The sequence below is a fragment of the Streptopelia decaocto genome (assembly GCF_964273445.1).
Source record: "Streptopelia decaocto genome assembly, chromosome: 3".
In the NCBI taxonomy this organism is placed as follows: Eukaryota; Metazoa; Chordata; class Aves; order Columbiformes; family Columbidae; genus Streptopelia; species Streptopelia decaocto.
In genome coordinates, this window is record NC_138656.1 from 54,658,212 (window position 1) to 54,682,865 (window position 24,654).

General features: G+C 34.9%; 1 protein-coding gene across 1 annotated transcript in view; it reads right to left on the minus strand.

Moving 5' to 3' along the window:
- Nucleotides 1-24,654, minus strand: part of SYNE1 (spectrin repeat containing nuclear envelope protein 1) — a 304,124-nt gene that overhangs the window by 163,375 nt on the left and 116,095 nt on the right. Inside the window, exons 31-47 of the mRNA XM_082048748.1 lie at nucleotides 24,001-24,161; nucleotides 21,023-21,173; nucleotides 17,613-17,840; nucleotides 16,994-17,092; nucleotides 15,303-15,490; nucleotides 15,069-15,192; nucleotides 13,857-14,023; nucleotides 12,303-12,456; nucleotides 11,387-12,015; nucleotides 10,524-10,703; nucleotides 8,884-9,034; nucleotides 7,171-7,329; nucleotides 6,240-6,422; nucleotides 4,502-4,603; nucleotides 2,562-2,765; nucleotides 1,417-1,624; nucleotides 587-699 (exon numbers count right to left, since the gene is read on the minus strand). Coding sequence (XP_081904874.1) covers nucleotides 587-699; nucleotides 1,417-1,624; nucleotides 2,562-2,765; nucleotides 4,502-4,603; nucleotides 6,240-6,422; nucleotides 7,171-7,329; nucleotides 8,884-9,034; nucleotides 10,524-10,703; nucleotides 11,387-12,015; nucleotides 12,303-12,456; nucleotides 13,857-14,023; nucleotides 15,069-15,192; nucleotides 15,303-15,490; nucleotides 16,994-17,092; nucleotides 17,613-17,840; nucleotides 21,023-21,173; nucleotides 24,001-24,161 — 3,201 coding nt within the window. The remainder of the gene's footprint in view (nucleotides 1-586; nucleotides 700-1,416; nucleotides 1,625-2,561; nucleotides 2,766-4,501; nucleotides 4,604-6,239; nucleotides 6,423-7,170; nucleotides 7,330-8,883; nucleotides 9,035-10,523; nucleotides 10,704-11,386; nucleotides 12,016-12,302; nucleotides 12,457-13,856; nucleotides 14,024-15,068; nucleotides 15,193-15,302; nucleotides 15,491-16,993; nucleotides 17,093-17,612; nucleotides 17,841-21,022; nucleotides 21,174-24,000; nucleotides 24,162-24,654) is intronic.

Here is a 24,654-nt window from a genome sequence, read left to right on the forward strand (position 1 = left end):
CAACAATATAAGAGCCATGTCTAGCTATGGAAAAAAATTCAAAGCAGATTGTTCAAATAAAAGTTTATTAAATGGTGCTACACTTCACAGAGCTCTTTGGTCCGAAGATAGTCCTGTCTTTCTCAGGAGAGGTTAGTAGTCCTGAAGGTGTTGCGTATTTCAGCAATTAGGGCTGTTTGCAGTAGGTGGCTGCTGTTTGTGTTCTGTCTCATCAAAAATCTACACAGATAAGCTTTGAAATATCAGTGTTAATCTGAAAGACTGAATAAGCAATAATGTAAGAAAAAGTAGGAATAATAAAAGAAAAAATGAAAAAAAAAAAAGGAAAAATTAAAAATCAGAAACAAGAATAATTTAGTTACACATAAACCTTCCAGAAATTAAATTGTGACCTCTCGGAAGAGTGAACACATTTTTCCACTGTATTCCCTCTACAGTACATATTGCTGTCTTGAACCATTCTTACATTATTTTTTTGGAAACAAAAACAATAAATATGATAGCATTTACAAAATATTTCAGAGATATAATTGGATACATATAGCTGAATTGCTAATACTGTTTTTTAAAAATCTGTTCACCATACCTGTAAGTCATGTAGCTTTGCCTCTATGGCTTTGCTGTCCCCAGATCTGTAAGATGATTCTTTTACTGCAGCTTTTGCACCAGAAAACCATTCCAGGAATTCTTGCATAGAATCTTATTTAAGAAAAAGGTATAGAGGAGAGAATACATTTTTAAGAAGCAGCATTACTCATAATACTATAGAGCTGTCTTCCACAATTATGCTTCAAGAACAGTGTGTAAAAGCTAATAGGATGAATCTCTTTGCTTTCAGTGACCTTGGGAGTGGGATGCATTGCACAGAAGTTAGATGTTTCCACTCTAAACATCCAAATTTGAACAGTCACACTAGGCTCTCCTAGGCCAATGGGAAAAGACAGGCATTTTCAGTGTATGATACATCCCATTGTAATGTTAGATAACTTATAGATTAATATCTTAATATCTTAGATTAAAAATTGCCTACTTCTCTCCACTGACTATCCAGGGAGCCCAAGAAATAATTGAGACGGGGACTTACACATTCTAAACATCTCTTTTTGGTTATTTGTATCTCTGAATGGCGAATATGTGAAGTGTATATATGCAATTGAGATATGTACTACGAGTGAAGAAAGATGGAGCTGAGTTTGCCTTTCATGCATATTATGTGTTTAAAATTGAATTCTGTTTTTGTAAATTACTTTGGTTTGTAGCAGCTATCAAATGAACAGTTGGTAACAAGACTTTTTGAAAGGCTCTATACAAAAATAAAGTTGTAATTGCAAGTGACATCACTGGAAACTGGGGCAGACTCCAGAATGATTCACGGCTGTGGGCTAACGGCTCGTATTAACAAGCCTGAAGACTCACAGAGGAAATGTTTTTCCAAGGACTCCTGCACGCTGGCCTGTGTTCTGGAACAGAGCTGATTCAAAGATTCATACTTCTTTATTAACGAAGTGACAGTGCCACCAAGAGTTTCCAGCTCTACAGAATGGTATTTGCGACACAGGCTGTTGAGGTTCTCGCGGGTCAAGTCAATGCTGCTCTGCTGAAGCTGGAGGTCTTTTTCTGTTTCCTGAAAATGAAATTGCAACACAAATGTGTCATTTGCAAAGAAACAAAAGATTCCTCTCTTTTCCTCAAGCATTCCTTGCTCCTCTCATTTGCTCCTTCCTCCTATGGTCTATTGCAAGTCCTAGATACAATGAAAGGAAGAAGTACTGGATCATGTTTCCTGAATTTTCCAAGTGAGATGAATGCTCAAAACTTTAGAAACATTAGCCACCACAGAAATGTGAAAATTGCTATTTCTCATGGTGTACTACTCTATTAATAAATGAATAAATTTCAAGGCATATTGAATAGCAATAGTTATTTTCATCAAACTCTGAAGGGGCACGTGAGATACAGCATCACACTGGTATTTAGTGGGAGTTCTGAATGAAAGGGAGTTTTCACCTGAGTAGAGAGGAACATTTGTTTGGAAATTGATTTGAATAGGCTAGTATATCACTATTAACATGTGTTCACACTGAAAAAAATCTCCTTTTTTTTTTTGTGATGTGCATAACTGTATGCTATTGAGAGTTCTAAGAGCTAGGCAACAGACTTGCTATATATGAGGACTGAGGAGGACTTCTAAGGTAGAAGCTTGTGTTAAATTGAGTTCAGTCCATGGTCTTTTACTTTGATGAGTTATAAGTTCATAGCTTACATTTCAAGGGAGTCAATAGACTTTCAAATATGCTAGAGTAATGACTGAAGAGTTCTATGTAACAAAACTGGTTCTTGTCACAACAAAGACCATATTATTCATTATAATTTTCTGAAAGGTTTATATAAAGTTAATAGTTCAGAATGTTTTTTCATTGGTGGAACTTCTTAAACTAACTAACTGTATTATTTGCCAGTATTTTATCAAATTAAAATTAAATATAATGCTTAGCAAAAACTGATAAAAAACCAAAGATCACTGCATAACAAAAAGCACCTTCATTTTTTTCAGCACCAACCTTCACTTTATTTAGAGCTTCAGGATCCAGGTTACATGCACAGCTTAGTAGTGTTTCTTCCACTTTTGCCAACCAGTCTGTCATCTGATCAATAAATCTTTGTAACTCCATCTTCTGAGTACTGAAATCTTTCAAAGTTTCTTTTGCTGTCTGTAACATTTCTTTGGCATGTTCCAACTTCTGCCTCAAATCTGATGCTATAAACTAAAAGCAAAATATTATGTATTAAAGCATTGAAATAAAACTCCTATTATGGCGAAAGTTTACTGAAAAAATGGAAGGTGGGAAGGTCATCAATTATGATAATTTTGCTCTTTTTATATCCATAACTAAAGATACTTACATAAATACAAAATGTCAATCATTCAGGATCAAATCTTAGAGATACAGTAATCCAAAGAAGGAATACTCACTTCTTAAAAGCAAGACTGCAAATTGTTGAAGTTATTATCCACTTCTGAAAAGTTTAACAAATCTTTTTCCTTTACTAATTTGCCACATACACAGAACATGACCAAAATACACATAGGTCCATAAAAAGAAATGTCAATGGGTGAAACTTAAGAGCATTTGGGCTTAAAGTATCTCAGTGTAAGACAGATTACAATTGAAGGCAGCACAAAATGAGTTAGAATATTGCCCATTAACCTGTTTCAAGACAGCAATATGTGAAATTATAGGAGATGTTAGCTGTGCACATTTTTCTAATAAAAAGTAAATCAAATCAGTCATAAAAGGAAAATATTTGTAAATGAGAAATTACTGAAAATTCTATTAAGGAATTGTTTATGTTCTCAGAATATGAGCTGATCATGCTGTAGTTTACATATTTAGTATTTGAATGTTGACAAATACTTTGGGGATTTGATTTAAGTTTTGAGGCTTTATTTTCAAATTTGCATTTATATCTCAACTACAATTATTTTATTGTAGGTATGACTTAAATCTTTTGTTGTATTTGTTATATTTAGTAGTTGGGAATAGGTATGTGTTAGTTAACAGTGATACTCTGCAAAACAATTTCCCCTAAGTTTCACTCTGTAAGTGGACAGATATTTATTAAGAAACTTATGATTACACCTGATTTTTCTGAACCTCTAATGTAAAGGAAACAATTTGGGAGAATATACAAGCATTTCTACATAAGTTGTACATCTTTATACTATAGCGTTCTTGACCCACATCTGATTGGTAATTTAAGTTTATATTTACAATCATAGCAAAATGCAGACAAGGCTTGACAGTTGTATTAAGTTCCATTAAAATTTGATAAATGCATTTGGAATAAATATCTACTGAGACATTTCACTTCCTGTGGAAATCAGAGAAACCATCTTATCTTTTAAAACTTCTGACATTGAAAGTGAATAATTTCACATACCAATTTCCATTCAAATCAAACATCCAAAATAGTCATAGTTTGGTCTTGCATTTGTCCTATAACATGAAAAATAAGAACCTGGCCAGGAATAATTGTTCAAGAAGCACATATTCAATATTTCTGTTTTACCCCTCTCTTGTAACAGTTGCTTCAGGACACTAATTCCAGTCCACTAAAGAATACTTTTGGTTTGATAAAGCAAATTAACGTATTTTACTGCCTTATAGTTCTTTCAAGGAGGCAGTGTATGGTTTAACGTTGTGCAGTGTAAAGAACATAATCTGTCTCGTATCTGATCAGTTATCTTATAAACTATTCACTCTATTTGGCTTTAGTAAAAAATACTTTTACAACTCTAATGTCCATTTACTTTATGGCATGTTTTTTTTTTCAGAAATTACCAAAGTTAACTGAAGAAATATGAAAAAAAGTTACGATACATATAAATAATGCTGTAGCTGTCACCTTGAAAGAAAAGGGCAGTACAGGAGAAACAGAAATTTCAGGAGCTTCTTAGTCATTTGAGCACAGTCTGTGATTACCAATATCTTTATTTTACCTGGAGATCTGCAGGAGGCTCTTGACTATGAGTCAGTTCTTTGAGATCTGAAATTTTAGAACTAAGCTGCTCCAACTTCAGTTCTTTATCCTTGACTTCAGACTGTAAAACAGATGTGGTCAAAGTTTCATACCAAAATACAGGAAGATTCTATACCCCCTGAAGGATGCTCCATCAATTGCAAAGTTTAGCAACTAGAGGGAAAACACTGTTCTATTTGTTTTCTTCTCTAAAAACCTCTCATCTTCTTTCCTTTATTAGACTCAGTTCAGAGATTTTCCCCCCTCCATTAAAATAACCACACACATTTTTAGCATTTAAAATTAACTAACAGCTTTAGTTTCTTAGAACCAGCTAAATAAATAAGGGAATGTCATTGTTTACTCAACTGGAAAAATCTACTGTGGTTGTTAGGCTCCACTTAATGGTATGCAGAGTATAATCCATGTGCTCTCTGTTTTTTGTTACAAGGAACTGAACTCTTGGATAAAAATTAGACACATAAATAAATTTTCATGTCAAAAGGGAATTAAAAAATTCTGCTACATATACACTGACATATCTGGACCTTGTATTTACTGTGGTCATATAGATCCAAGTTATAAAGAAATATAATACTTATTAAAAATATGGCAAAGAGAAAATCATAATATGTATAATTGTAGTTCTGAAGTACTAGGAAAGTAATCGGTGTATATATCCTACTACCCAGACTTTCTTTTCTAAAAACTTCAAACAAATCACTCCAATTAAATGACTGGACAGTGGATTTCAAGATAAAATTGCTGCACTAAACATCTGCCCTGCATGGTCAAGTTCAGATGGTCCCAGAAGAATCCTCTGGGGATATTCTGTGCTAAGGAGGATACAATATTAGGTGACTGATCAAGAAATGGACCATAGAAAAGGTCCACTGATTATTTCTGTCCCTGCTCATTTATTTCTGATTGCTGAAAGAGCAGGACCCTTCTGTCAGTGAACTACCTTTCCTCTCGCCTTTGCAAAAGAAAGTGCAGAAGAAGTATTATAGACTATGCCTTCTGTGACTGCAAATGCATGCACATTGCTCATGTCTTCTGCTATTCTGGCCCTCCCGTGGATCTGGTACACCTGTGATTTGGGCACTGGATGCTCTTATTCCAAATCAGTTTTAATAGTGATGAGTTTAGGTTGTCTAATTTCTATACTAATCAGAAAAACATTAGATAAAGCTTGTCCTGAGCAAAATACTGATCCCGTACGATTTCATATTCTATCATACTACTTGTATATGTTCGCTGTGCATCTTCTTAAGGACACAATTTATTTCAAATTAAGTAGAATATGGCTCATCCTGTGGTTGATCTGCCATGTATTTTGAGCCAACAGAGGCAGCACGCATCCTGAACACTGGCTAGATTTCTAAAACAGTTTAGCACTATCCAGAAAATAAAGACATCATCCTACCAAAATTGCTAGAATGTGACATTAAAATTTGCCTTCCAGTCTAGCACATATTTTTTATTGTCTGGAGAAACTACCTTCCTAGATGAGATTTTAGAAACTGCTCTTCTTGTTTCTGTCAGAAGCAAACAGCTTCAAAAATGGACTTGAATGCTGCCAACAGCCACTGCATTAGTGGTACCGCTGCTTGAACAGGGGACACGGTAGTCTATAACAGCATAGCCTTATCTATGTGCCTGCTATCACTGGAGATTTTGGTCCAGAACATTTTAATCACTGATTTATAGGTAAGCACCTGTAAGTCTTTCAGGAGAATCTCCATCCTCTGACTGTTACTCAAATTGCTGATGCCTTCATTCAGTTGAGAAATGCATTTATTGCACCATCCATCCATTTCATCTCCAGATTTGAGAATGTCATCCCATAGGGACACACACACACTCAGACGGTCGATGTTGTCATCAATCCTTTCAGACACCTTTTAGGAGGAGAATTATCAATAGCATTCACTAATTAATTTTAGAATTCCTTATTTTGTAGCCAGTTGCAAGACAAGTGCATCAGAAATAATTAATAAGCCTAGATGAAGAATCTTCTTAGATTTAATTCTAAGTTCTGAATTCCAATTTCAGTTTAGCTACCCACATCATAAAATGAACAAAAATCATACATGACTGTTTCTAAAAATTTGTATATTTTTTATTGGGAAGGAGTTTTATATTCAAGTAAACTTTATCTTTAAAAACAGCTACATTTGTCTTACTTAAGAAAGGTATGAATTTGCTAATAAAGCTGTATAAATATACATATAAAATATTATTTTTTCTGTTTTTCTGCTATAAGGTTCTTTCTCAACATATTGACATATTTTATGGTGCAGATCAATACGATTTACTGCCTAATTTATTTAGTCCAATTTACTTCCATAAAGTAATACTGGCATACATTAAGTGAGAAACCAATCCAAATTTATAATCAGAAGTGTGCATTGAGTTTATGCTAGTAGCATTCATACACTGTTATAAGACATCATTTTAAAATCTATCAAATGGATGTCACAATCTTTTGCATATAATGGATGCCAAATCCTGCTGATTAACCCTTTGAGGTATACTTCAGAGTAAACTTTACTAAACAATTGCACTCTAAGATCCAGGAAAATACTAACACTGTAACCTTAGCACAACTCAAAAACTGTATTCGGTGTATAAACACTAGATTCTTACATCCAGCCATTTGTCCACTGTACAGTTCATATCTGCTTTTATCGCAGAGAAGTCACACTTATGCACTCTTTTCAATTCTGTTAACAAATGTTTTCCTTTATTGGTGAAAGTATCCAGGTCTTTTTGTTTATCACTCAGGTCATTCTTGGCAGCTTCATGCTGTGAACATAAATATTTGCTTGTTTAACACATCCTTGAAGAAAGAAAGGAAAATCCAGTTCTCCATGTGATATATGTTATGCATTTGATCATTCTCATTCAGTGTACCATCTAATATTTATCTATGCCACAAAATACAAAGCAACTAACATGGTTTTCTCATAAGCAAAATGAAATAGTGTGATTGTTCTTCTAAGTAAAGCACAGGAGTGGGAATAATAAATTCTGAATTTTCCGCATTCGGTAACCAGCTATCTTTGGGACTTAAGGCATTTCTATTTTTATTATTCTTTATATTCTTCACACTCTACATGTCTAAAATTGAATAACCAATCATTGACTAACTAGTATCCAAAATCAATTCTGGAATTAGAGCAGGGTAAAGAGAGGGTGTTGCAAACAAAATTTAGAATTGTAAACCCCATGACTCCTAGATTGTCTGGAAAAGTACAAATGTGTTCAGAAAAGAATTAGACAAAATCTTCAGGTCTACTAAGTTTGCAATTCTAGACATAGGTAAATCTTTAAAACTGTTACTGAATAGGTGACAACATACTGAGAAATGGTCAAAGTAAATATCTCATAGATTTTCTTTAACAAGTATTACAGATCAGCAGATAAGCTACTAATCTGGATGCAGCATGGCCACGTGGCCATGCCTACCTTATTATGGCTGCAGTTGTGCAAAATACTTATTGTGCTCCAACTCATTCAGGCCTAGATATGGCCGCTGTTGTAGCAAGGAATTTTCTGCAGCTCAAGGCTCACGTTAAGGAGAGGAATCATATGGAAGTTACATACATTTCTTTGTTAGAATGGTGAGCTCTGTTCTGGCTTTCAGTTCTAGTTAAAATGTCTATTAAAAAGAGGCCATAAATATCCATAGTTTAGAATGAGGTTTATACAGAGTTGAAGAATTTTTAATGAAGAGCTCAATAGGCTTTCAAATGAATGAAAATAATTAAACACAGAACTGTTTATTTTGACAGGCTGATGGATAGCAGAATTAAGAATATCAGAAGTATGATCCAATTAATCCTTATCTCTGCTCAGTGGCCAGTATCAACATTGTACCCCATGGAATAAGCTGTTTTAGGAAAAGAGACAGATATAAGAATTACACACATTCGAAATGCATGCCGTTCATTTTGTTTTATTGACTTTCATCCATTCAAAAAATTACCCAAAATGGAAAAACATTAAAGTATGTTGACTGGAAATATTCTCTCATACTATGACAAGAATATATTCTCAAGGTATTTTATATGAAGAGCAGATAACTTATGCTTTCCATACAAATCAACGTTTTGCATTTCTAGATGTTAAAATTATAAATAGCAACAATCAAATACACATTAATGGATCTCATCAAAATTCTGAAAGGACTATATTCTCATCAGAATCAGTACAATTTAAACCCTGAATATCAGTGTGACAAAATTTGTCAGTAAATTCAAGTAACTTTACACACAGCTCAAGGGCACCTTTCAAACAGAAAAATCCACCTAAGTCAAAGATCATTTAAATTCCTCAAATGAAAATATATGTAATTACCTTTGATAAAGTTCGCCTGACATCTTCATGATCCTTCCAAATGGATTTGATGACAGAAGCACTGCCAGCACTGTCTATGACTTTCATTACTGTTGACTTCAAGCTCTGATATTCCTTCATCAGATCAATGAGAATGCAGGACTGCTCCTTTCTGTAAAGGGAAAAGGCTGCGTTAGCACCATTTGCTGTCAGGTTTCTGAAGGAAAAAGAATATAACGTAGCGATTCACTATGGGAAAATCAGGATGCACTGCTGAACATGTTTTGGGCTGCCAAGGAAATATTAATATTTAGGTTTTACTAATCACTATGGGTCCATATATCACAAAACATCTTACTGAAGAGACAGGATATGAATTACCATCACATATATATAAGATATTGAAGCAAGTGACTCAAGCTAAAGACAGACTGAAGCTGGAATTCAAGCTTCTCCCTAGGTTTAGTACCTTACTGACTGGAAACCACACTACAATGATGCTGGCACTCAGAGCTCATCTTTTTTTAACTTGTTTCTTTCACATGAAATATTTTTTGAGGTATAAATAAGCAGAAATAAAGACTAAAGCAATGGTGGACATTTTGAAACAAAGCTAACCCTTTCTTCCACTTAGTTCAGATTTATACATCCCTTAAAAATTCACTAGAAAACCAGGCTGAAGTCAGCTGGAAAAAAAAAAACAAAACACTTGAAATGCAATTCATGTAGCTGTGCATATTTTCAAGAGAGAAATAATACAAAGTTCTGGTTAAGGGGCAGCATATTTACAAATATCTGTATGGTGTAAAACAATACAGCATAGAAAGCAAAGAGAAACAAACAAACAAACAAACAAACAAACTTTTGATTGTTTTTTAAATTGTTATTCCAGTACACAAACCTAACAGTTACACAGAGATCAACAAATTGCATATGCCCATTGAAGTATTTGCCAGGCTTAGAACTGGTCTGTTTCTGCACTTCGACAAAATTTATGTACATTAAGGATGATGTAGTATCAAATGAACCTAGCACTTAATTTTACCATGATAACTTAAAAAAGAATATTTGAAGAAGTTTTCTTTAAAGATAATGAAGAGGCAACAAAGACAAAGAAAAAAGTAAAAGAAAATTTTCTTTAATTCTTTATGAACTTTCATTGATATACAAAACTGTCTTACACCCTCTTACATCACTGATTATAGACTAGTGATTGTTATGAGCCTGGTCCCTTGGGCAGGCAGAAAGACTTAAATCTAGGAATGATTTAGGAGCACTAAATATAGGGTTCTAAAAAACACATATCCAATAGAGAAGAAAATATGTGCCAGGAGAGTATGTGCTAGTTGGAGTGACAGTGAAATCTCAATGAAGAATTCTTACCTTTCAGGAGAGTAGACAATAACATACAACTAAAAGCTCAGTATATTTATAGGTACTGTCCTGAGAACCTATCTGTGGCTTTATTAATATTATAATTACCACTGGTACAAATATCCTGGTTTATACTATGTTTTATCTTCTACTCAGTATTTAACATATAAGCCCCACTTTTTATTGGAATTAATATGGCAAGAAGGTATTAAATGTAAATAATTGTGTCTCTTTCTCTCACTAAAATAACTTTCTCCTTTCTCATCTTAAGTCTAAAATCTACTTACTTTTCATGTATAACTTTCTTGGTATCCTCCCACAGAGATTCTAAGCGATTTATCTCTTTGTCAATCTCAGGAGTAAGTGTAATATCTTTTTGGGCTATTTGTTTTGCTTTGTCCATGAGCCACTGTAGTTCATGCTGGTGAGAATTCAGTTCTTCATCTAACTGGTTAAAAAGCCTCAATCTGCAAGTTAAAAAGAAGATTTCAAATTTACATATCTTCACTTTTATGCAAGAGAAAAGAGGAGAAAGGAAGAGTGAAACAGTGGCTCTTAGAGTTACTGTGCATTAAGTTCCCTTTATCTAGCATTTCCTACAATATCTTCAGAAAGCAAAGTCTTATTTGGATTTTTTTCTGCTACAACTGGGCTCAAAATGTGATTTTTCTGATACATATACAGCTATACAGTTATATAGATATACATATGCCTTCATCACACACAATGACTTGGAAACATACTCAAATATTTAGATTAATATTTTATTTTAGTGTTTTCAATTCCTCCCACACATACGTACAGTCTTCAGTCCTGTAACAGAGATAGTTGTGTTATGAGAGATTTCGAATAGCTGTTTGGAGCTTGGATTCATTTGGACAAACTCACTTTCTGAGACAAAGAATTTCTTGACTATTCATTCAACATAAAAGATTAGCAAGACTTTGTAAGTGTTCTGCTTATGTTGTCCCTCTATCGAAACATCACACTCACAAAATTTTATTAAGTAGATACATGGACTCCTATATGCCTGGCAAGATATAAGGTGCTCAGGCAGAAAACTCACACGTGACTTCAATGCATAAGAAAAACTATAGAGACTATGAGCAAATAAGGAAGTCCCAAGCTCAAACATTAATATTGGTTTTACCTTTGCTGGAGGGCTTGTAGCGTTGCCTCCTTCAGGCCCTCCTTGTCAGCCTTTTCCTCAATATCTTCAATGCTTTTCAGTAGCTGTTCTTTACGTTCCATGAAAGACCTTCTCAGGGCTCCAAGAGCTTCTGCTTCACTCTGTTTGGTTCCCAGTAGGTTTTGAACTGCATCCAGTTCCAAGCACAGATTCTCCACCACAGCTCTGCAGGAGGTCCTCTGCTCAGACATGCCATGTTTTAGATGATACTGGGCCTTAGTAAGAGAGCCATCCAAACTGATAGCAACAGATTCCAGCTTGTTAAGGGCTTGAATAACATCATTGAGTTCCTTCTCCAGTAATTCAGATTTAGTTTTATCCATATTTCCTGTTTTCTCCACTGTCTGCCTCAGTTGGTGCAGCACTCCTGATGCAGAACTGTGGAGCTCCAGGAATACCTGCAGCTGATCCAGAGCCTCTTGCCTTTGGCTAGTTATTTGACTTGCCTCCTGGAAGATCTGAAAGCAATCTTCAGTCTTTCCCTGAAATGTCTGCTGGTCCTCTGGGCAGCTGAAAGAACACAATTTATTTACATGTTCCTTCAGACTCCGTAATTGCTCTTTCTTACTTTCGACTTCCATTGTGTGTTTCTATGGGAAAGAAAGGAAACAGGGCTGGGTTTCTTCTTCCAAACAAAAGCTCAGAAAACATTTTAGTACTAAACTTACAAGCAAAACAAGCACTACCAAAGGATTTTCAGTAAGAACAGTTTAGTGTTAAAATTTTGCTTCACACTGGTCAAATAACAGAATGCTGTATGTGACTGCAACAGTGTCTTGGTTTTCAAACAAATGACCTCATGCTAGCTTTAGATGAATATTTAGCTGAATACACTGTACAATTTCTCTGTCTTTAGTATTTATATCCAAAAGTTTACCTTATTGTGAGATGCAGCTAGTTGTTGATCAGCTGTGTTTATCTCTGAAGTTGCTTGTAGTTCAGCAAGAAACTGCTTAATCCAGTCTGAAAAACTGAGCAGGAGCTCATCAAACTGCCCATGCTCAGCAATAAGAGATTGAAGGAAGTTGATCCTATAGGATGTCAGATGTAAATATGAAAGCACTTGATATAAATGAATCACTTCCCATAATCAAAACCACAGCTGACTGGACAGCATTAAAATGAATGCCAGGTGGAGGGAAAAAAGGAAATGTTAATTTACGTTACAAACGTGATGACTGCCGTGTTGATTTCTTAGCTGGGGAATAACATAAGACTTGAAAGCAGTGGTTTCCACTGTTTGCACTGTTTTATTCATATCAACTGTTAGAAGTGCCCCAAATAATCAAAGTATGTTCTTCAATTTTTCTTCATGACAGTAGTCCCAGCAAAGATAATGATTTTGATGGACATTGCAATTCTGTTTGCCCTGTCATCTGCAACACGTAAGGTGAGAGTCTCATAACTTTAGGCAAAGAGTGAGTACTGCATGCTCAGCTTCCAGTGAAGTGAGGTTCAAGTCTGCTCAGAAGACAATTCAAAAGAGGAATATGTCCAAAGCAGTACTAAGCACCTAGCAGAACTAAGCTTATAAACCTTGGCCTTAAAAAGTGCCTTGTCATTTACCTTCCTATTTCCCTTAGACAATTCTCTACATAATTTTCAACATGAAATGCTATGTAGAAGATTGTAATCTTGTAAAACAATCAAATTGATAAAGCACCTGGAACAGAGATGTCAAACTCATTTCACCAGAGACCACATCAGCCTCGTGGTTGCCTTCAAAGGGCCCAATGTAATTTTAGGACTGAGTAGTTGCATTTATACAGTCCTAAAATTACATTCGGCCCTTTGAACACAACCACGAGGCTGATGTGAACCCCAGTGAAAAATGAGTTTGACACCCCCGACCTAGAAGATTACATCTTTGACCATGGTCTATTATTTAAGCTCCTTCACAAATAGTAAAATATTTATGTTCATCATGAAAACAATTGAAATCTAAATATATGATAACATACAGTTTCCAAAAAAAAGGGAGCAGTGTTCCTGAGCCTAACATGAGCCAGCAGCCTAACAATTAAGCATTTCTAGTACCTATTGCAAACGAAAACTTCAAAGCAGGTTTAATGAGATAATAGTCTGGCTGTACACAAGATAAAGCATATAAGTGGCAAAAATGCAGAAATATTGCAGATTTTGAAAGTAACTTAGGAAGTTACTTGTAAAATTGTAACTGAAGAAATGCAACCTTATCTTCATTTCATGCCCCATGTTCCTTCAAACAAAACTCTCCTATGACAAAAAGACAGCACGATAAATCTCTGGGATTCCCCAAACCCTATTACTTGGAACTCAGGGTCGAATATGAATCTTAAACCTTTGTTTTCCTAATGGTAATACTGTAAAAACTATGTTTCAGGATTGGGATTCCTCATCTGGATATTGGTTACTCTCATTCAACACATAAAAAACATTCTGAAACACAAACCTTTTATCAAGAGTTTGTGGTAAAGCTTTCCACCTCTCATCCAGCTCTTCAAATTTTTCTTTTATTGTTTTGACACACTGTTTGGAAGCTGTTGGGAATAGCGACTCACTCAATTGTAATAGTCTTGCATAGACTGATCCATGGGACTCAATGTCTTCTTGCAAATCCTGGCAGAACAATGAAATGTACAGTCTTTAGATTAAATATGGCATCATATTATGAAAAATAAAAATAATTTAAAAATTAGCTACGGATTTCCAGTACATCACTTTGAGACAAGTGAATGAGCACAATCAAATCCATAGAGGGAACTGAGATCTATTAGGACACGCAGGTACTCAACACCTCTCAGACAGCTAAATCTGCAACTCTAATTCAGCAAGGATTCATTAAAGTCATTTTTTTGTTGTTGTTGTTTTGTGTGTGTGTGTGTGTGTTCTGTTTGGTTGTTTGTTGTTTTGTTTTTGTTGTTGTTTCTCCTTTAGGACCAACTGTGACCTTTTCACACAGCTCTACTGTATGATGACAGTGGCTAAAGTAAAGAATCGTTTGTGACATATTTTGTGTGAAGTAATAGAATTGTAGGGAAATGTTGCAAATTGGCCCAAACAGAAAACCACTACCCCAAAAAAATTATTTTCCTTCTCTCCAGTTATATTTAAAACTGAAATTATGGAGTCATTGACTTCACGGAGGGTGGGAAAGATGCTACATTTGGCCAACTGCTTCATATTAATCTAAAAACAAATGGCAGAAGTTCCAAGGGAAAGTATACTTTAGAGAAGGATGAAAGTCTTGTGTTAAAAAAAAATAAAAATCAGCAACCAGACTTTCTCTGTGAATTCAAAATCTTTGAGTATTTTGTCATCTGAGCAACTTTATTCACATGAAAAAAAAAAAAAGGAAAAATAGCATTGTCTAACAAAGGGATTTCTCTAGAGAAAGGATCCTCTGGCAAGCAGATCAATGTCCTTCCTTGACAGATAATACCAGAGTTTTATTTTTCTTGAGTCAGTATATTATATTTGCAAATAATATTCTTCCTGTCATTTTCTTGTCTTTGACAAACAACCACAGTAATAATGTAACACTTTCCCAGGACATTTCCAAAGCCCAGAATCAAGTGACTGTCAGAGTACAACTGAGCAAGTGCATCCTTTAAAGAAAACAAACCAGGAAATGTAGGGTGACAACCTTTCAGTTGAAACATACCTGCAGCGACTGCAGTTCACCTTCCAGTTTAACTCTGTCAGCAGAAACATACTGCTCTGAAGGTCTGGCCATAGCTTCACACCCCTCCAACCAGGTCAGGAATATAGACAGCTCCTTCTCCTGCCTAACAAAATTACAACGTAGAGTTACCAATTCAAGTCGTCTCCTCAGCCTCACACACTGACCGCAGGAAGGTCTCCATGTTCCTCATAACAGATGTGAGAGGCTACTCACTTCTGCCATTGAGCCAGAAGAGTCTCTAATAAGGTCTGTTTCTCTTTAGCATTTCCTAGCACCTTTTCATATTTCTGCTGTAATGCTGTAACCTTCTGAGCAGCCTCTTCTTTGTTGACCACCTTTCGGGCACAGCCTGAGAGAGAGGCCAGAGTGTTGCTCAGTTTTTCCACAGTATGATAGAGGTCCTAACAAACATTAAAAAGAAACAGAAGTCACATACATAAAAAACAGTACAAACATTAACAATGATGTGGAAAAAAAAAGCAGTATTTTTATTCAGAGTTTGAAGTGGTGCTACATCATGAAATCACTACAGAGCTTACATTTTGCTCAGATCTGTCTTAGATACACGTCCTGAGCATATCAATCAAGTAGACTGTAGTGGAGAAAGACTTTCCTAAGCACAGTGTTAAAGAAAAAACAGACAGAAACGAAAGCATCAAATCTTCTGAATGGGCATGGACACAGCATGATCATTTAAGGACAAAGCTCCAAATTCCCTAACATCTGCTAAGAGTTTCTCTAATTTATACATATACAGTAAATTACAAAAGCTCACTGCAATACGTGAGGACTGGCAGACTTGCAGCCCATGTCATGACATGGGAGAAGTAATGATCAGTTACTGTGAACTTGTGTCAGCATTAGCTAAAGGTCTTTTTCATAGAAATGATCTCTGATGTCAACTAGACTCACCAGTGCTGCCATTTCTAGACAACTGGGAAATGTTCACACCAAAATGATTGAACTACAGTACAATGAGTTACAAAAGCACAAAATTAAATAGATTTAAGACCACTAAATTTCCAGCTCACAGGTGTGCAATAATAACAACAGTAATAATGGTTATAATTACGGTCATGAATATATAGGAGGAAATGTGTATTATACAGCAACAAGCTGATGTTTAAACTAAATAATAAAAAATAATTTCACCTTTAGGCATTGAATCATGATGATCCTACAAGCAGGGCAAGAGTTTACAAGAGCATACCCAGCATGTTTTATGTTTAAAAGCCAATAACAATAATCATGACATGTGCTGTCTGAATAAATTTTCCATATGCAAAATGCTTTTTGTCAATCAGAATCAAGCATTTTTGAAGCAGACAGGGCAGGTCTGCCTTGCATACAGCCTTTGCAAGTAGTTAACACTAAGTTCAGAAGAGATTATATATGTTTGACTGCAAGAACAATATGACTAAAAGTATTTGCAATATTTTCTTAGAAAAGAACATAATGATTATTGTGGGAAGAACACATCACAGACTTCTAGACACAGATAAAAATGTTACACCAAATTCCCTGAGATTTGGGATTTCTTGTAGTGTGAATACCAATCAATGTTTGTTTATTTTTCTTTTGTAATGGACTGAACCAAATGCCCATGCACCCATGGATTTCTGGCATGACAGATAAAAGTTTGTCAGTTGAAATTCTGTCCAGTCTCTGCATTGTCCAAGAAAAAGCTACATCTAAGAAGTTTGTTTTTTTTTTTTTTTAAATCACATAGTTCTCTATATCAAGATGTAAGTTTCATGAAAATCTTCAAGAAAAAATGTCTGACATGTTTCTTATCTTCTATTTTTTGTAATGGTTTAGATGCATACAATTAAAAACAACAGCCTGAAAGATTAACTCATACTTTTAGGCTTTCCCTTCTTTAGAGTCACCGGCCACATGCTCACCGTGCAATCTTGAAGGGCTGCGTATGTTGCTGATGATGAAGAGCATGATGTGAGAGGCTCCACCAGCTTAGCTTCAAATTCAGACAATGTCTGCTGCACCTATGAAGAAAAGGCAAACCAGAGAGTCTAAAACCAGTAGGAAATACATAAATGATGCTTTAAATAACATCTTTGCAATATTTAGTGCTAATATTATATCCTAAATTTTTGTAGTGCTGAGTGCCCTTTGAAGCTAAAAGATGCTAACTGTGCTCAGCTCCTTGTGACTGCAGCAAGAATAGCATTTAAATTATTTTCCTTAAGACCTACTAACAATCCAAGATTGAAGTTAAAGTGTTCATAGAAAGTATGGATGTGGTTTATTAGTGCAATAATTACTTATATTTTCTAAAAGACAGCATAATTTTCTGAATGTGTGTATTTTAGTGTCTTCCTGAACCTGCTTTTTAATTAGTTCAAAGCACAAATTTATGTTTAGAGGTCTTGCAATTACCTTAAAAATCTACTCATATATTCTAGTCCATCCCATTATAATATGCATGTTATATTCAATTTTAGAAAAATAAAGAGCAATTCTATAAATTGCTGCAAACAGTCTATTAGATTTTGCATGGTCTACCTGTTTAAGGCTTTCTTCATATTTCTGCTGTGCTGATGCATTCCCTGCGATTGTTGCTTCCAGCCTCTGTGCATGATCTCTTAGCTCCTCCCAATACCTTTTGACCTGAGTCAGTTTGGCTTTAATATGTGCACATTCTCCAGAGGTAACAAACTGGGAAAGAGACTCAGCTTCCTCTTCTAGTCTTGAGATTCCAGTTATTTTACCATCTATTTCTTTATGAATAACCTAAAACATAAAGTAGTAGTAAAAAAAAAAAACCAAACACCATATGTTTTTTTATTATCATGATAATATTTGCTACCATCATTCTTTTACCAGAGCTACTAATATTCTTAATTGAAAAAGTAAATAAGAGGAGAATTTATTGACACCTTGAAATAACTAGTTACGCAAGTCTTCATATGCCCTGTAAATTCCCTTTTTCTTCTTGAAACTAGCACTGGAAAAACAGCCTGGCCTAAAAACAGTGTCTATGAAGAGGAATCAGAATTTGCTGAGGTGCATGTTTTCACAAGCAGACAAGATGGTTCGTATTTTAGCATCTCTTATTTCACAGCAAATTAATACAAATTTCTCTTAAACACTCAAAATAAATACAAGCTAGTAAAAAGTAACTGTGTAACTGAAAACAATATTGTTAAGGAGCTAAACCCTAACTGGTTATTATTTGTGTTTAATAAGTTTTCAAGAACTTACAAAATAAAACATGCTATGATTTGAAAACCAATAGAGACTGGTTTTATTTTCTAAATAGAAATTCTATGGTATAATAAAGAATAAGTTAAATTAGGTTATGAAATAAGGTGCGTGTGACCTCAGGCAGAGGATTAAATAAAGAACCACATTACAGTATAAATAGTAAGCCATAAGACAAGGGTGATAATGGCTTTTGGTACTTTTCAGCTGTCTTCTCTATCAATTAGTAAATGCAAAAATACAAACTCACACTGGCCTTACATTTCATCAACTGCCTGACAGCAACTTCCACCTATTACTTTGTGCTTGTTATTATTTCAAATCAGAGGCAAACTGAAAGTTACAACATCCAAGACAGAAACTTATGGTGTTTCACATTTAGTGGCTATTTTTTCAGCAAACATCAGTCCATTTGGAAATAGGATTTTTATCACAACAGAATTCTTTTCATTTTTGCTGATGTAGCTTGCCCATGGAGCTCTTATCAAAAGCAGTGAAAAACACTCATTGGGAGGGAACTGAAAGTGCAAGAGTGCTCTTTGAAACTGAAATAGGCAACAGTGTTCTCAGATATAAAAATGTTAAGATATGTATGTATATGACATCAACCAAAAACTTTCCTGAAAATGCACTCTTAAAAGCATAGGACATGCCCACCTTCTGCTATAATTGTGATATAAATACGGTATCTTACTTGCCATTACAAAGTTCAGAAGTGGCTTACTGCAACAGTCAGAGTCTAGAATTAGCAGGGTGACAGTACAGAAAAAAATGTGCTGCCGTAAGCATTTATAGCGTCTCTTCATGAACATCATTCTGAACTAATTTGGATTAGAAAATATCTCTTTTGCATGAAAATATGGTGCTGAGGAAAAGTACCAGATTTTTGGCCCTGGTGCTGAAATTATCTAACAATGCAGTAGCTACAAATGAGGCAGCGCTTTTTTACTCCCACGTTATACTGTTAAATTCACTCAGTTACATAAAAGAAGGTGGATAATTGAGGCCTTCAAATTCTTACTGCATCTGCCACCAATGGTAACTACTTGTGATAACTGTCATTTTGTTCACCAGGAATTTCGGAGAAATGCGTAGGTGAAAATCTGGCTCTACTGAAGTTATCGGGGGGGCATTGCAATCAGTGTCACCAAAAGTAGAATATGATCACTACATATGACAATTGCACTCAGCTGACCCCAGGGCTTTTATGTGGTCAGCCAAAGATATCAGAAAGCACACCATTTTTTATTCATTTGCCTCATGTTGCAATATTCCTCACTAATACGTTGTAATATATATTATGAAACTTAGAACAAAACATAATAAATTCTTCAAAATCAGGCACAGAGCAAGGCTGCTGAAAAGACCTCCAGCTATGTCCATGTATCAGAGGATAGTGCACTCATTTCACATATCACAGTTCATAAAGCTCATTTGTTCACCTCAGTTATAACAATGTACTCTAGGCTTTACCTGGAGAAAATTCTCTGCCTTATGTCTGTTCACTCAGACATTTATAAAAATTACCTGTTCACCATATTCTGCAAGGAACAACCTTTCTGGGAAATTGGCTTGAATGGACTAGTAGGGCTCAACTAGGCTCCATTGAGATGGACAAGAGCTGTCGTCACAACATAATGCAATATTAACATCATTTGATGCATTTATTTTCTGCCTTAAGCATTTGAATCATATCTATTAACTACTGAAAAGTAAGAGTACATGACAGTGTATGCCAGTGGAATAAATGCATCTACATTATTTCACAAGGAAGCTTTTCTAAATTGCTGTGGTGATGAAGCAAGAATTCAAGCATCTTCGGTGATGAAATCAAAATATTTTATTTATTTGGTGTATGTGAAGTTGTGATAAAATTAAAACCAGGAAAATCTGTCGATAATCTGTTTCTGTCACATGAAACAAATGCCTTAATAGGATCCTTTGGAAATACTTAGTGTCAATCTGGTCCATCACTGCAAGCAGCTGTACACCTGTGCATTTCTGAGGAGCAGCTAAGTCATAGAAGAAAATGGCAGCGTGCACTGCATATTGAAAAACGCCGCTCCCTTAGAATCATGAAGTTTCAGAGAAGATACATTTTAATTTGCGGAAGGATATGAAGTCAGCCCTTGAAACGCAATGCTTGGAAACAACATGCACCTCAGTTAGCCACAAGAAACTAAACCATTATGTATCTGCAAGAATGTACACACAATTTAAGACGATGTAAATATAACCACAATAAATGGTATGTAGGTTTGCAAGCTACCAAAAGCAACAGTTTATTTATTATTTCAGCATAAAAGATACATAGAGCAAGTTATAACGTTAGCTTGCAGGATTAAAATCAACTACTATATCCACTAGCTGATATATGTTTCAAAATAAAAAAGCTTTATGCACCTGTATTTGTGCAGCTATTTTGTACACCAGTTGAGATTACTCAAAAAGAGTATAAATTAAATAATATTTTTTAACCATACACACAAAGGCTCCATATATGTAAATTAAACACTAACAGAGAAGGCAGTCTTAAGAATTTTCCTTTAGTTTGTGTAAAACCTTACTGCTTAGTATATTTGTATACAAAGTGTGCCATTGTTACATTAGGGTAGTTCTGAAACGGGTAAAATATCTGTTCTCCCATTTGGCCTCTAGCAAAATGACAGCTAAATGGGCTTTTAATGCTAAACATAACAAGAACTAATCACCTTGATATGGCTGATCTGCATGTCCAAAGGAGATGATGATGTTTCCAGAGTTTCCAGTTCTTTCTCTTGTTCAGCTATCCAGATGAACAGAGCTTCGAAATTATTGCCAAAATGTTCCCACTTGTTTTTCACCATTTCCATGCTTTTAATACTAAAATTAACCAAATTAATTAGAAAGAATAAACAGTTTAATATAATGAAGCTGCCCATATTCGGGCTAGAATAAAAATGTGACTCATTCAATCTACACGAGGGTCACTTTAGAAACTCCTGGTTTTAGAGGACCAAGTTCTGCAGTTGGTTCTCTCTTAGACTATGCACCCAAAAAGTCAAACAAGTATCTTTGCCATAGTAAGGACACTGACAGGGGAAACAGAGTACAGGTTCATTCATCACCTGTACACCAAGAATCTCATCATAGCAGGAAGAAAAAGGAAAAGTAACGAGTGTGATTTTGATGAAATAATATGGAATTATGATTACATCAGATATCTAAAAATTGAGATAACTGAGTGCATAGACGTTAGTCATATAGTCAGTAAGACAGAATTATTTAAACCAGTGTATTGTGGATGTACATATATTCACCAATGCTTCGCTGCTTTATTAAACTTGTTTTTTTTTATAACAGCAATCTGCCCATCTTATGGGAAGTTTGTGTTTTCTCAGGCAATGCTTTCATATTGAGCCAAAGAATCAACAACAGAAATGAATCAACTATCTCAAAGTTGTTAATAGATTTATATTCTTTGAAATATACATTATAAATATGTTAAACAGAGACAGATTATGACTGATACTTGTGTATCTTGGATAGCAAACAAAGCACCCTTGTTTTTGTCACAAGAAAGAAGCCGCCTTTCAAATAATTGTAAAGAAACCAGTGCTAATATAGGCCCTACACACATCTTGCAAAACATACTTTTTCTGTTTCACTGAAAATATTAAAACTTCATCAGAAAAGTCTGAATACTACAAAATTCCAAAATACCTTTGCCTTTTAAATATATCCTTAAAAAACATTTCATGTTAAAAAAATTAATTTATTCTTTTTCACCCTATTAAAGCTAGAAGAAGCTTTAAGAAAACACAGAGTGTAAAAATGTAAAAATTGGCCTTTCTATTTTGTCTTATTTATTTTCAAAATGAAAAAAAAATCAAAACAAAACAAATCCAAAACCAAACGAAAACCAGCCACATCAACAGCCATTTATTGATAAGACTGCATTCAAATTCAAGTTCTTTGTAGGAAAATAAAGCGCAGAAGTATTTCACTCAAGTCCAGCCCAAAAAAATGCTGCTGGAAATCAGATCCGAGGGACCAAATCAGTGGCACAAGAGCTGAAAATCATTTGCCTTTGTATCTGCCTTCCTTGTAAGTTGTCAGAAAGCTGCAGACTGTAAAGAAAATAGTCTCAAAGACTCTAGAGAGCTCTGCATGATCTCCTTGGAAAACAGAGGTGCTATGTTTGTTCTGCAGCTGACTACGGAGAGCTGCTCAAACTTTTCTTTCCCTTTCCCGTTCATTGGCATAGTATGTGTTTGGGATACCTCCACTGTAAAGTACTTGGCCAAGATTTTTATTGATAATGGGAGTCACAACATAACCCTTACACACCGATTGTATGTTCTGTAGATTCACTATAGAGAATTGCATATAGTTGCATATTTTGCAGCAGTTTTTTTTTTCTTATTTTTATTATCTGTTGTGGTATCACAGACATTCGGTAAAATCCATATATTCAAATAAAACCTATCTCATATCTACATTGAAAGGGGATATCAATTATGGCTTTTATTTAAAAATAGATGACATTATTAAAAAAGTGAATATTCATAGTTGGAAGGATGAGTTTCTTGAATTGATAAATCACATAGTTTTCTCTCTAATATTGCAGAATATTATGTATAATGTAAAGTATTCAGTAAGATATGGCAGAATTGACTGCAAATCTCTGTAATACTTTATACTGGAGAAAGTGCTATATAAAAAATAGATCACCAATAATCTAAAAGTTACATCTGCTGCAGAGGCTAGTTATTCTGTTTTACAGCTGTTCCTTTGTATTGGGAAGAATATGGCACAAAATTAAAGCCAGATTAACATGACAATGGTCAGTAGGGGAAAAAAAACCCTAAAAACGTGGGCATTGCCTTTTGCTCATATTGAGATGGAGGTGGTGGTACGCGCTTAAACTTGTAGAGCTACACATAATAATTTCAGTAAGACAACATAGAATTGGCACATATATCCATGACTTGGTCATCAGATCTTATATGTGCAAAAATACTAATTTCATGCACACATATAAATGTATGTGTATATAGATCAAATGAGAATGGCAACAGCTGAAGTTGAGTAACGTGTTAACTGAGTTACTCACTTGAGAAAAGGGATGACACTTTTACAAATACAAAAAGCTACATATATTTACAGGATTTAACAATATTTTCTTGGAGTTTGAACTTTCGGTTTTTAAATAAAATTTGACAAATTATGCCTTTTTTATTTGCAGCAGCAGAAGCAGCTTTTGATATTGCCCATAAAATAAAACCTGGGCATTCAGCTAAGATGAAGGCACTTGGCATTCCTATGGAGAAAGTTGAATACTGAAAACTGAGGCAAATATGGTAAATGTGCTGTTCTCACACTTGCACTGAGACTTTTTTCTTTCTAAAAGAGTCTACTACTTCAAGAATGAGCTTAATTATCCCTTCTTCACAAGACAGAGGTTTAAAAATAAGTGACAGGTTAAATGTAATTAATGGTGGATTTATAAACTACGTATTATTAGGCAAAGATTTTGTTTATTTGCACACACTATTTTGACATATTTGATAGTGTAACCTCGTTACTATGCCACAGCAAGCTGTAAATGATGGAGCTGATGTGCAACACAAAATGCTGACAAGGTATTCTAGAAATCTGATACAATCTTACAGTGGATAATAAATATTAGGACTTGTTAAGAACATACTCTTCTTCAAGAGTAACTTCCACTTTTTTCACTTGTTCTTGGATTGATTTTGCCTGCTGCTGAAGGGACTGCTTGTTCTTTGAACCAAGCTGTATCTCAGAAGAACTCTTCACCAGATTCTCAGCCTGCACTGCCATTGCTTCAGTCTGTTTAGAAAGTTCCTGTAGGGATGCAAGACACATTAATACAACTATAAACAGTTCCGTATATTTAAACAAAAAGTATTTTTCCTCAATGTTTGTGGTTGGAAAAAGTATCTGTCTCCAATATGTATATTTTGAATGTGTAACTAGAATAACAAAGTTATTTTCATGTTGTATTTAGGAAATGTTCACTAGAGCAAACTAGCTTGAATAAAATTTAGCAAGGGAAAAAGTCCTAAAGTTTTTAATTCAACCAATCAAAATTTATTCTATCGCTCTTCAAGAAATGTGTGAATTGTGGAAGATTATGTTGTGGAGTCTCCTTCTCTGGAGATATTCCAAACCCACCTGGACACATTCTTGTGCAATCTGCTCTGGGTGAACCTGCTTTAGCAGGTGGGTTGGACTAGATGATCTCCAGAGGTCCCTTCCAACCCCAACCATTCTGTGATTCTGTAATATGCATCTTTATTTAAACTTTAGATGCTAACTTTTACAGAGAGGATGTTGC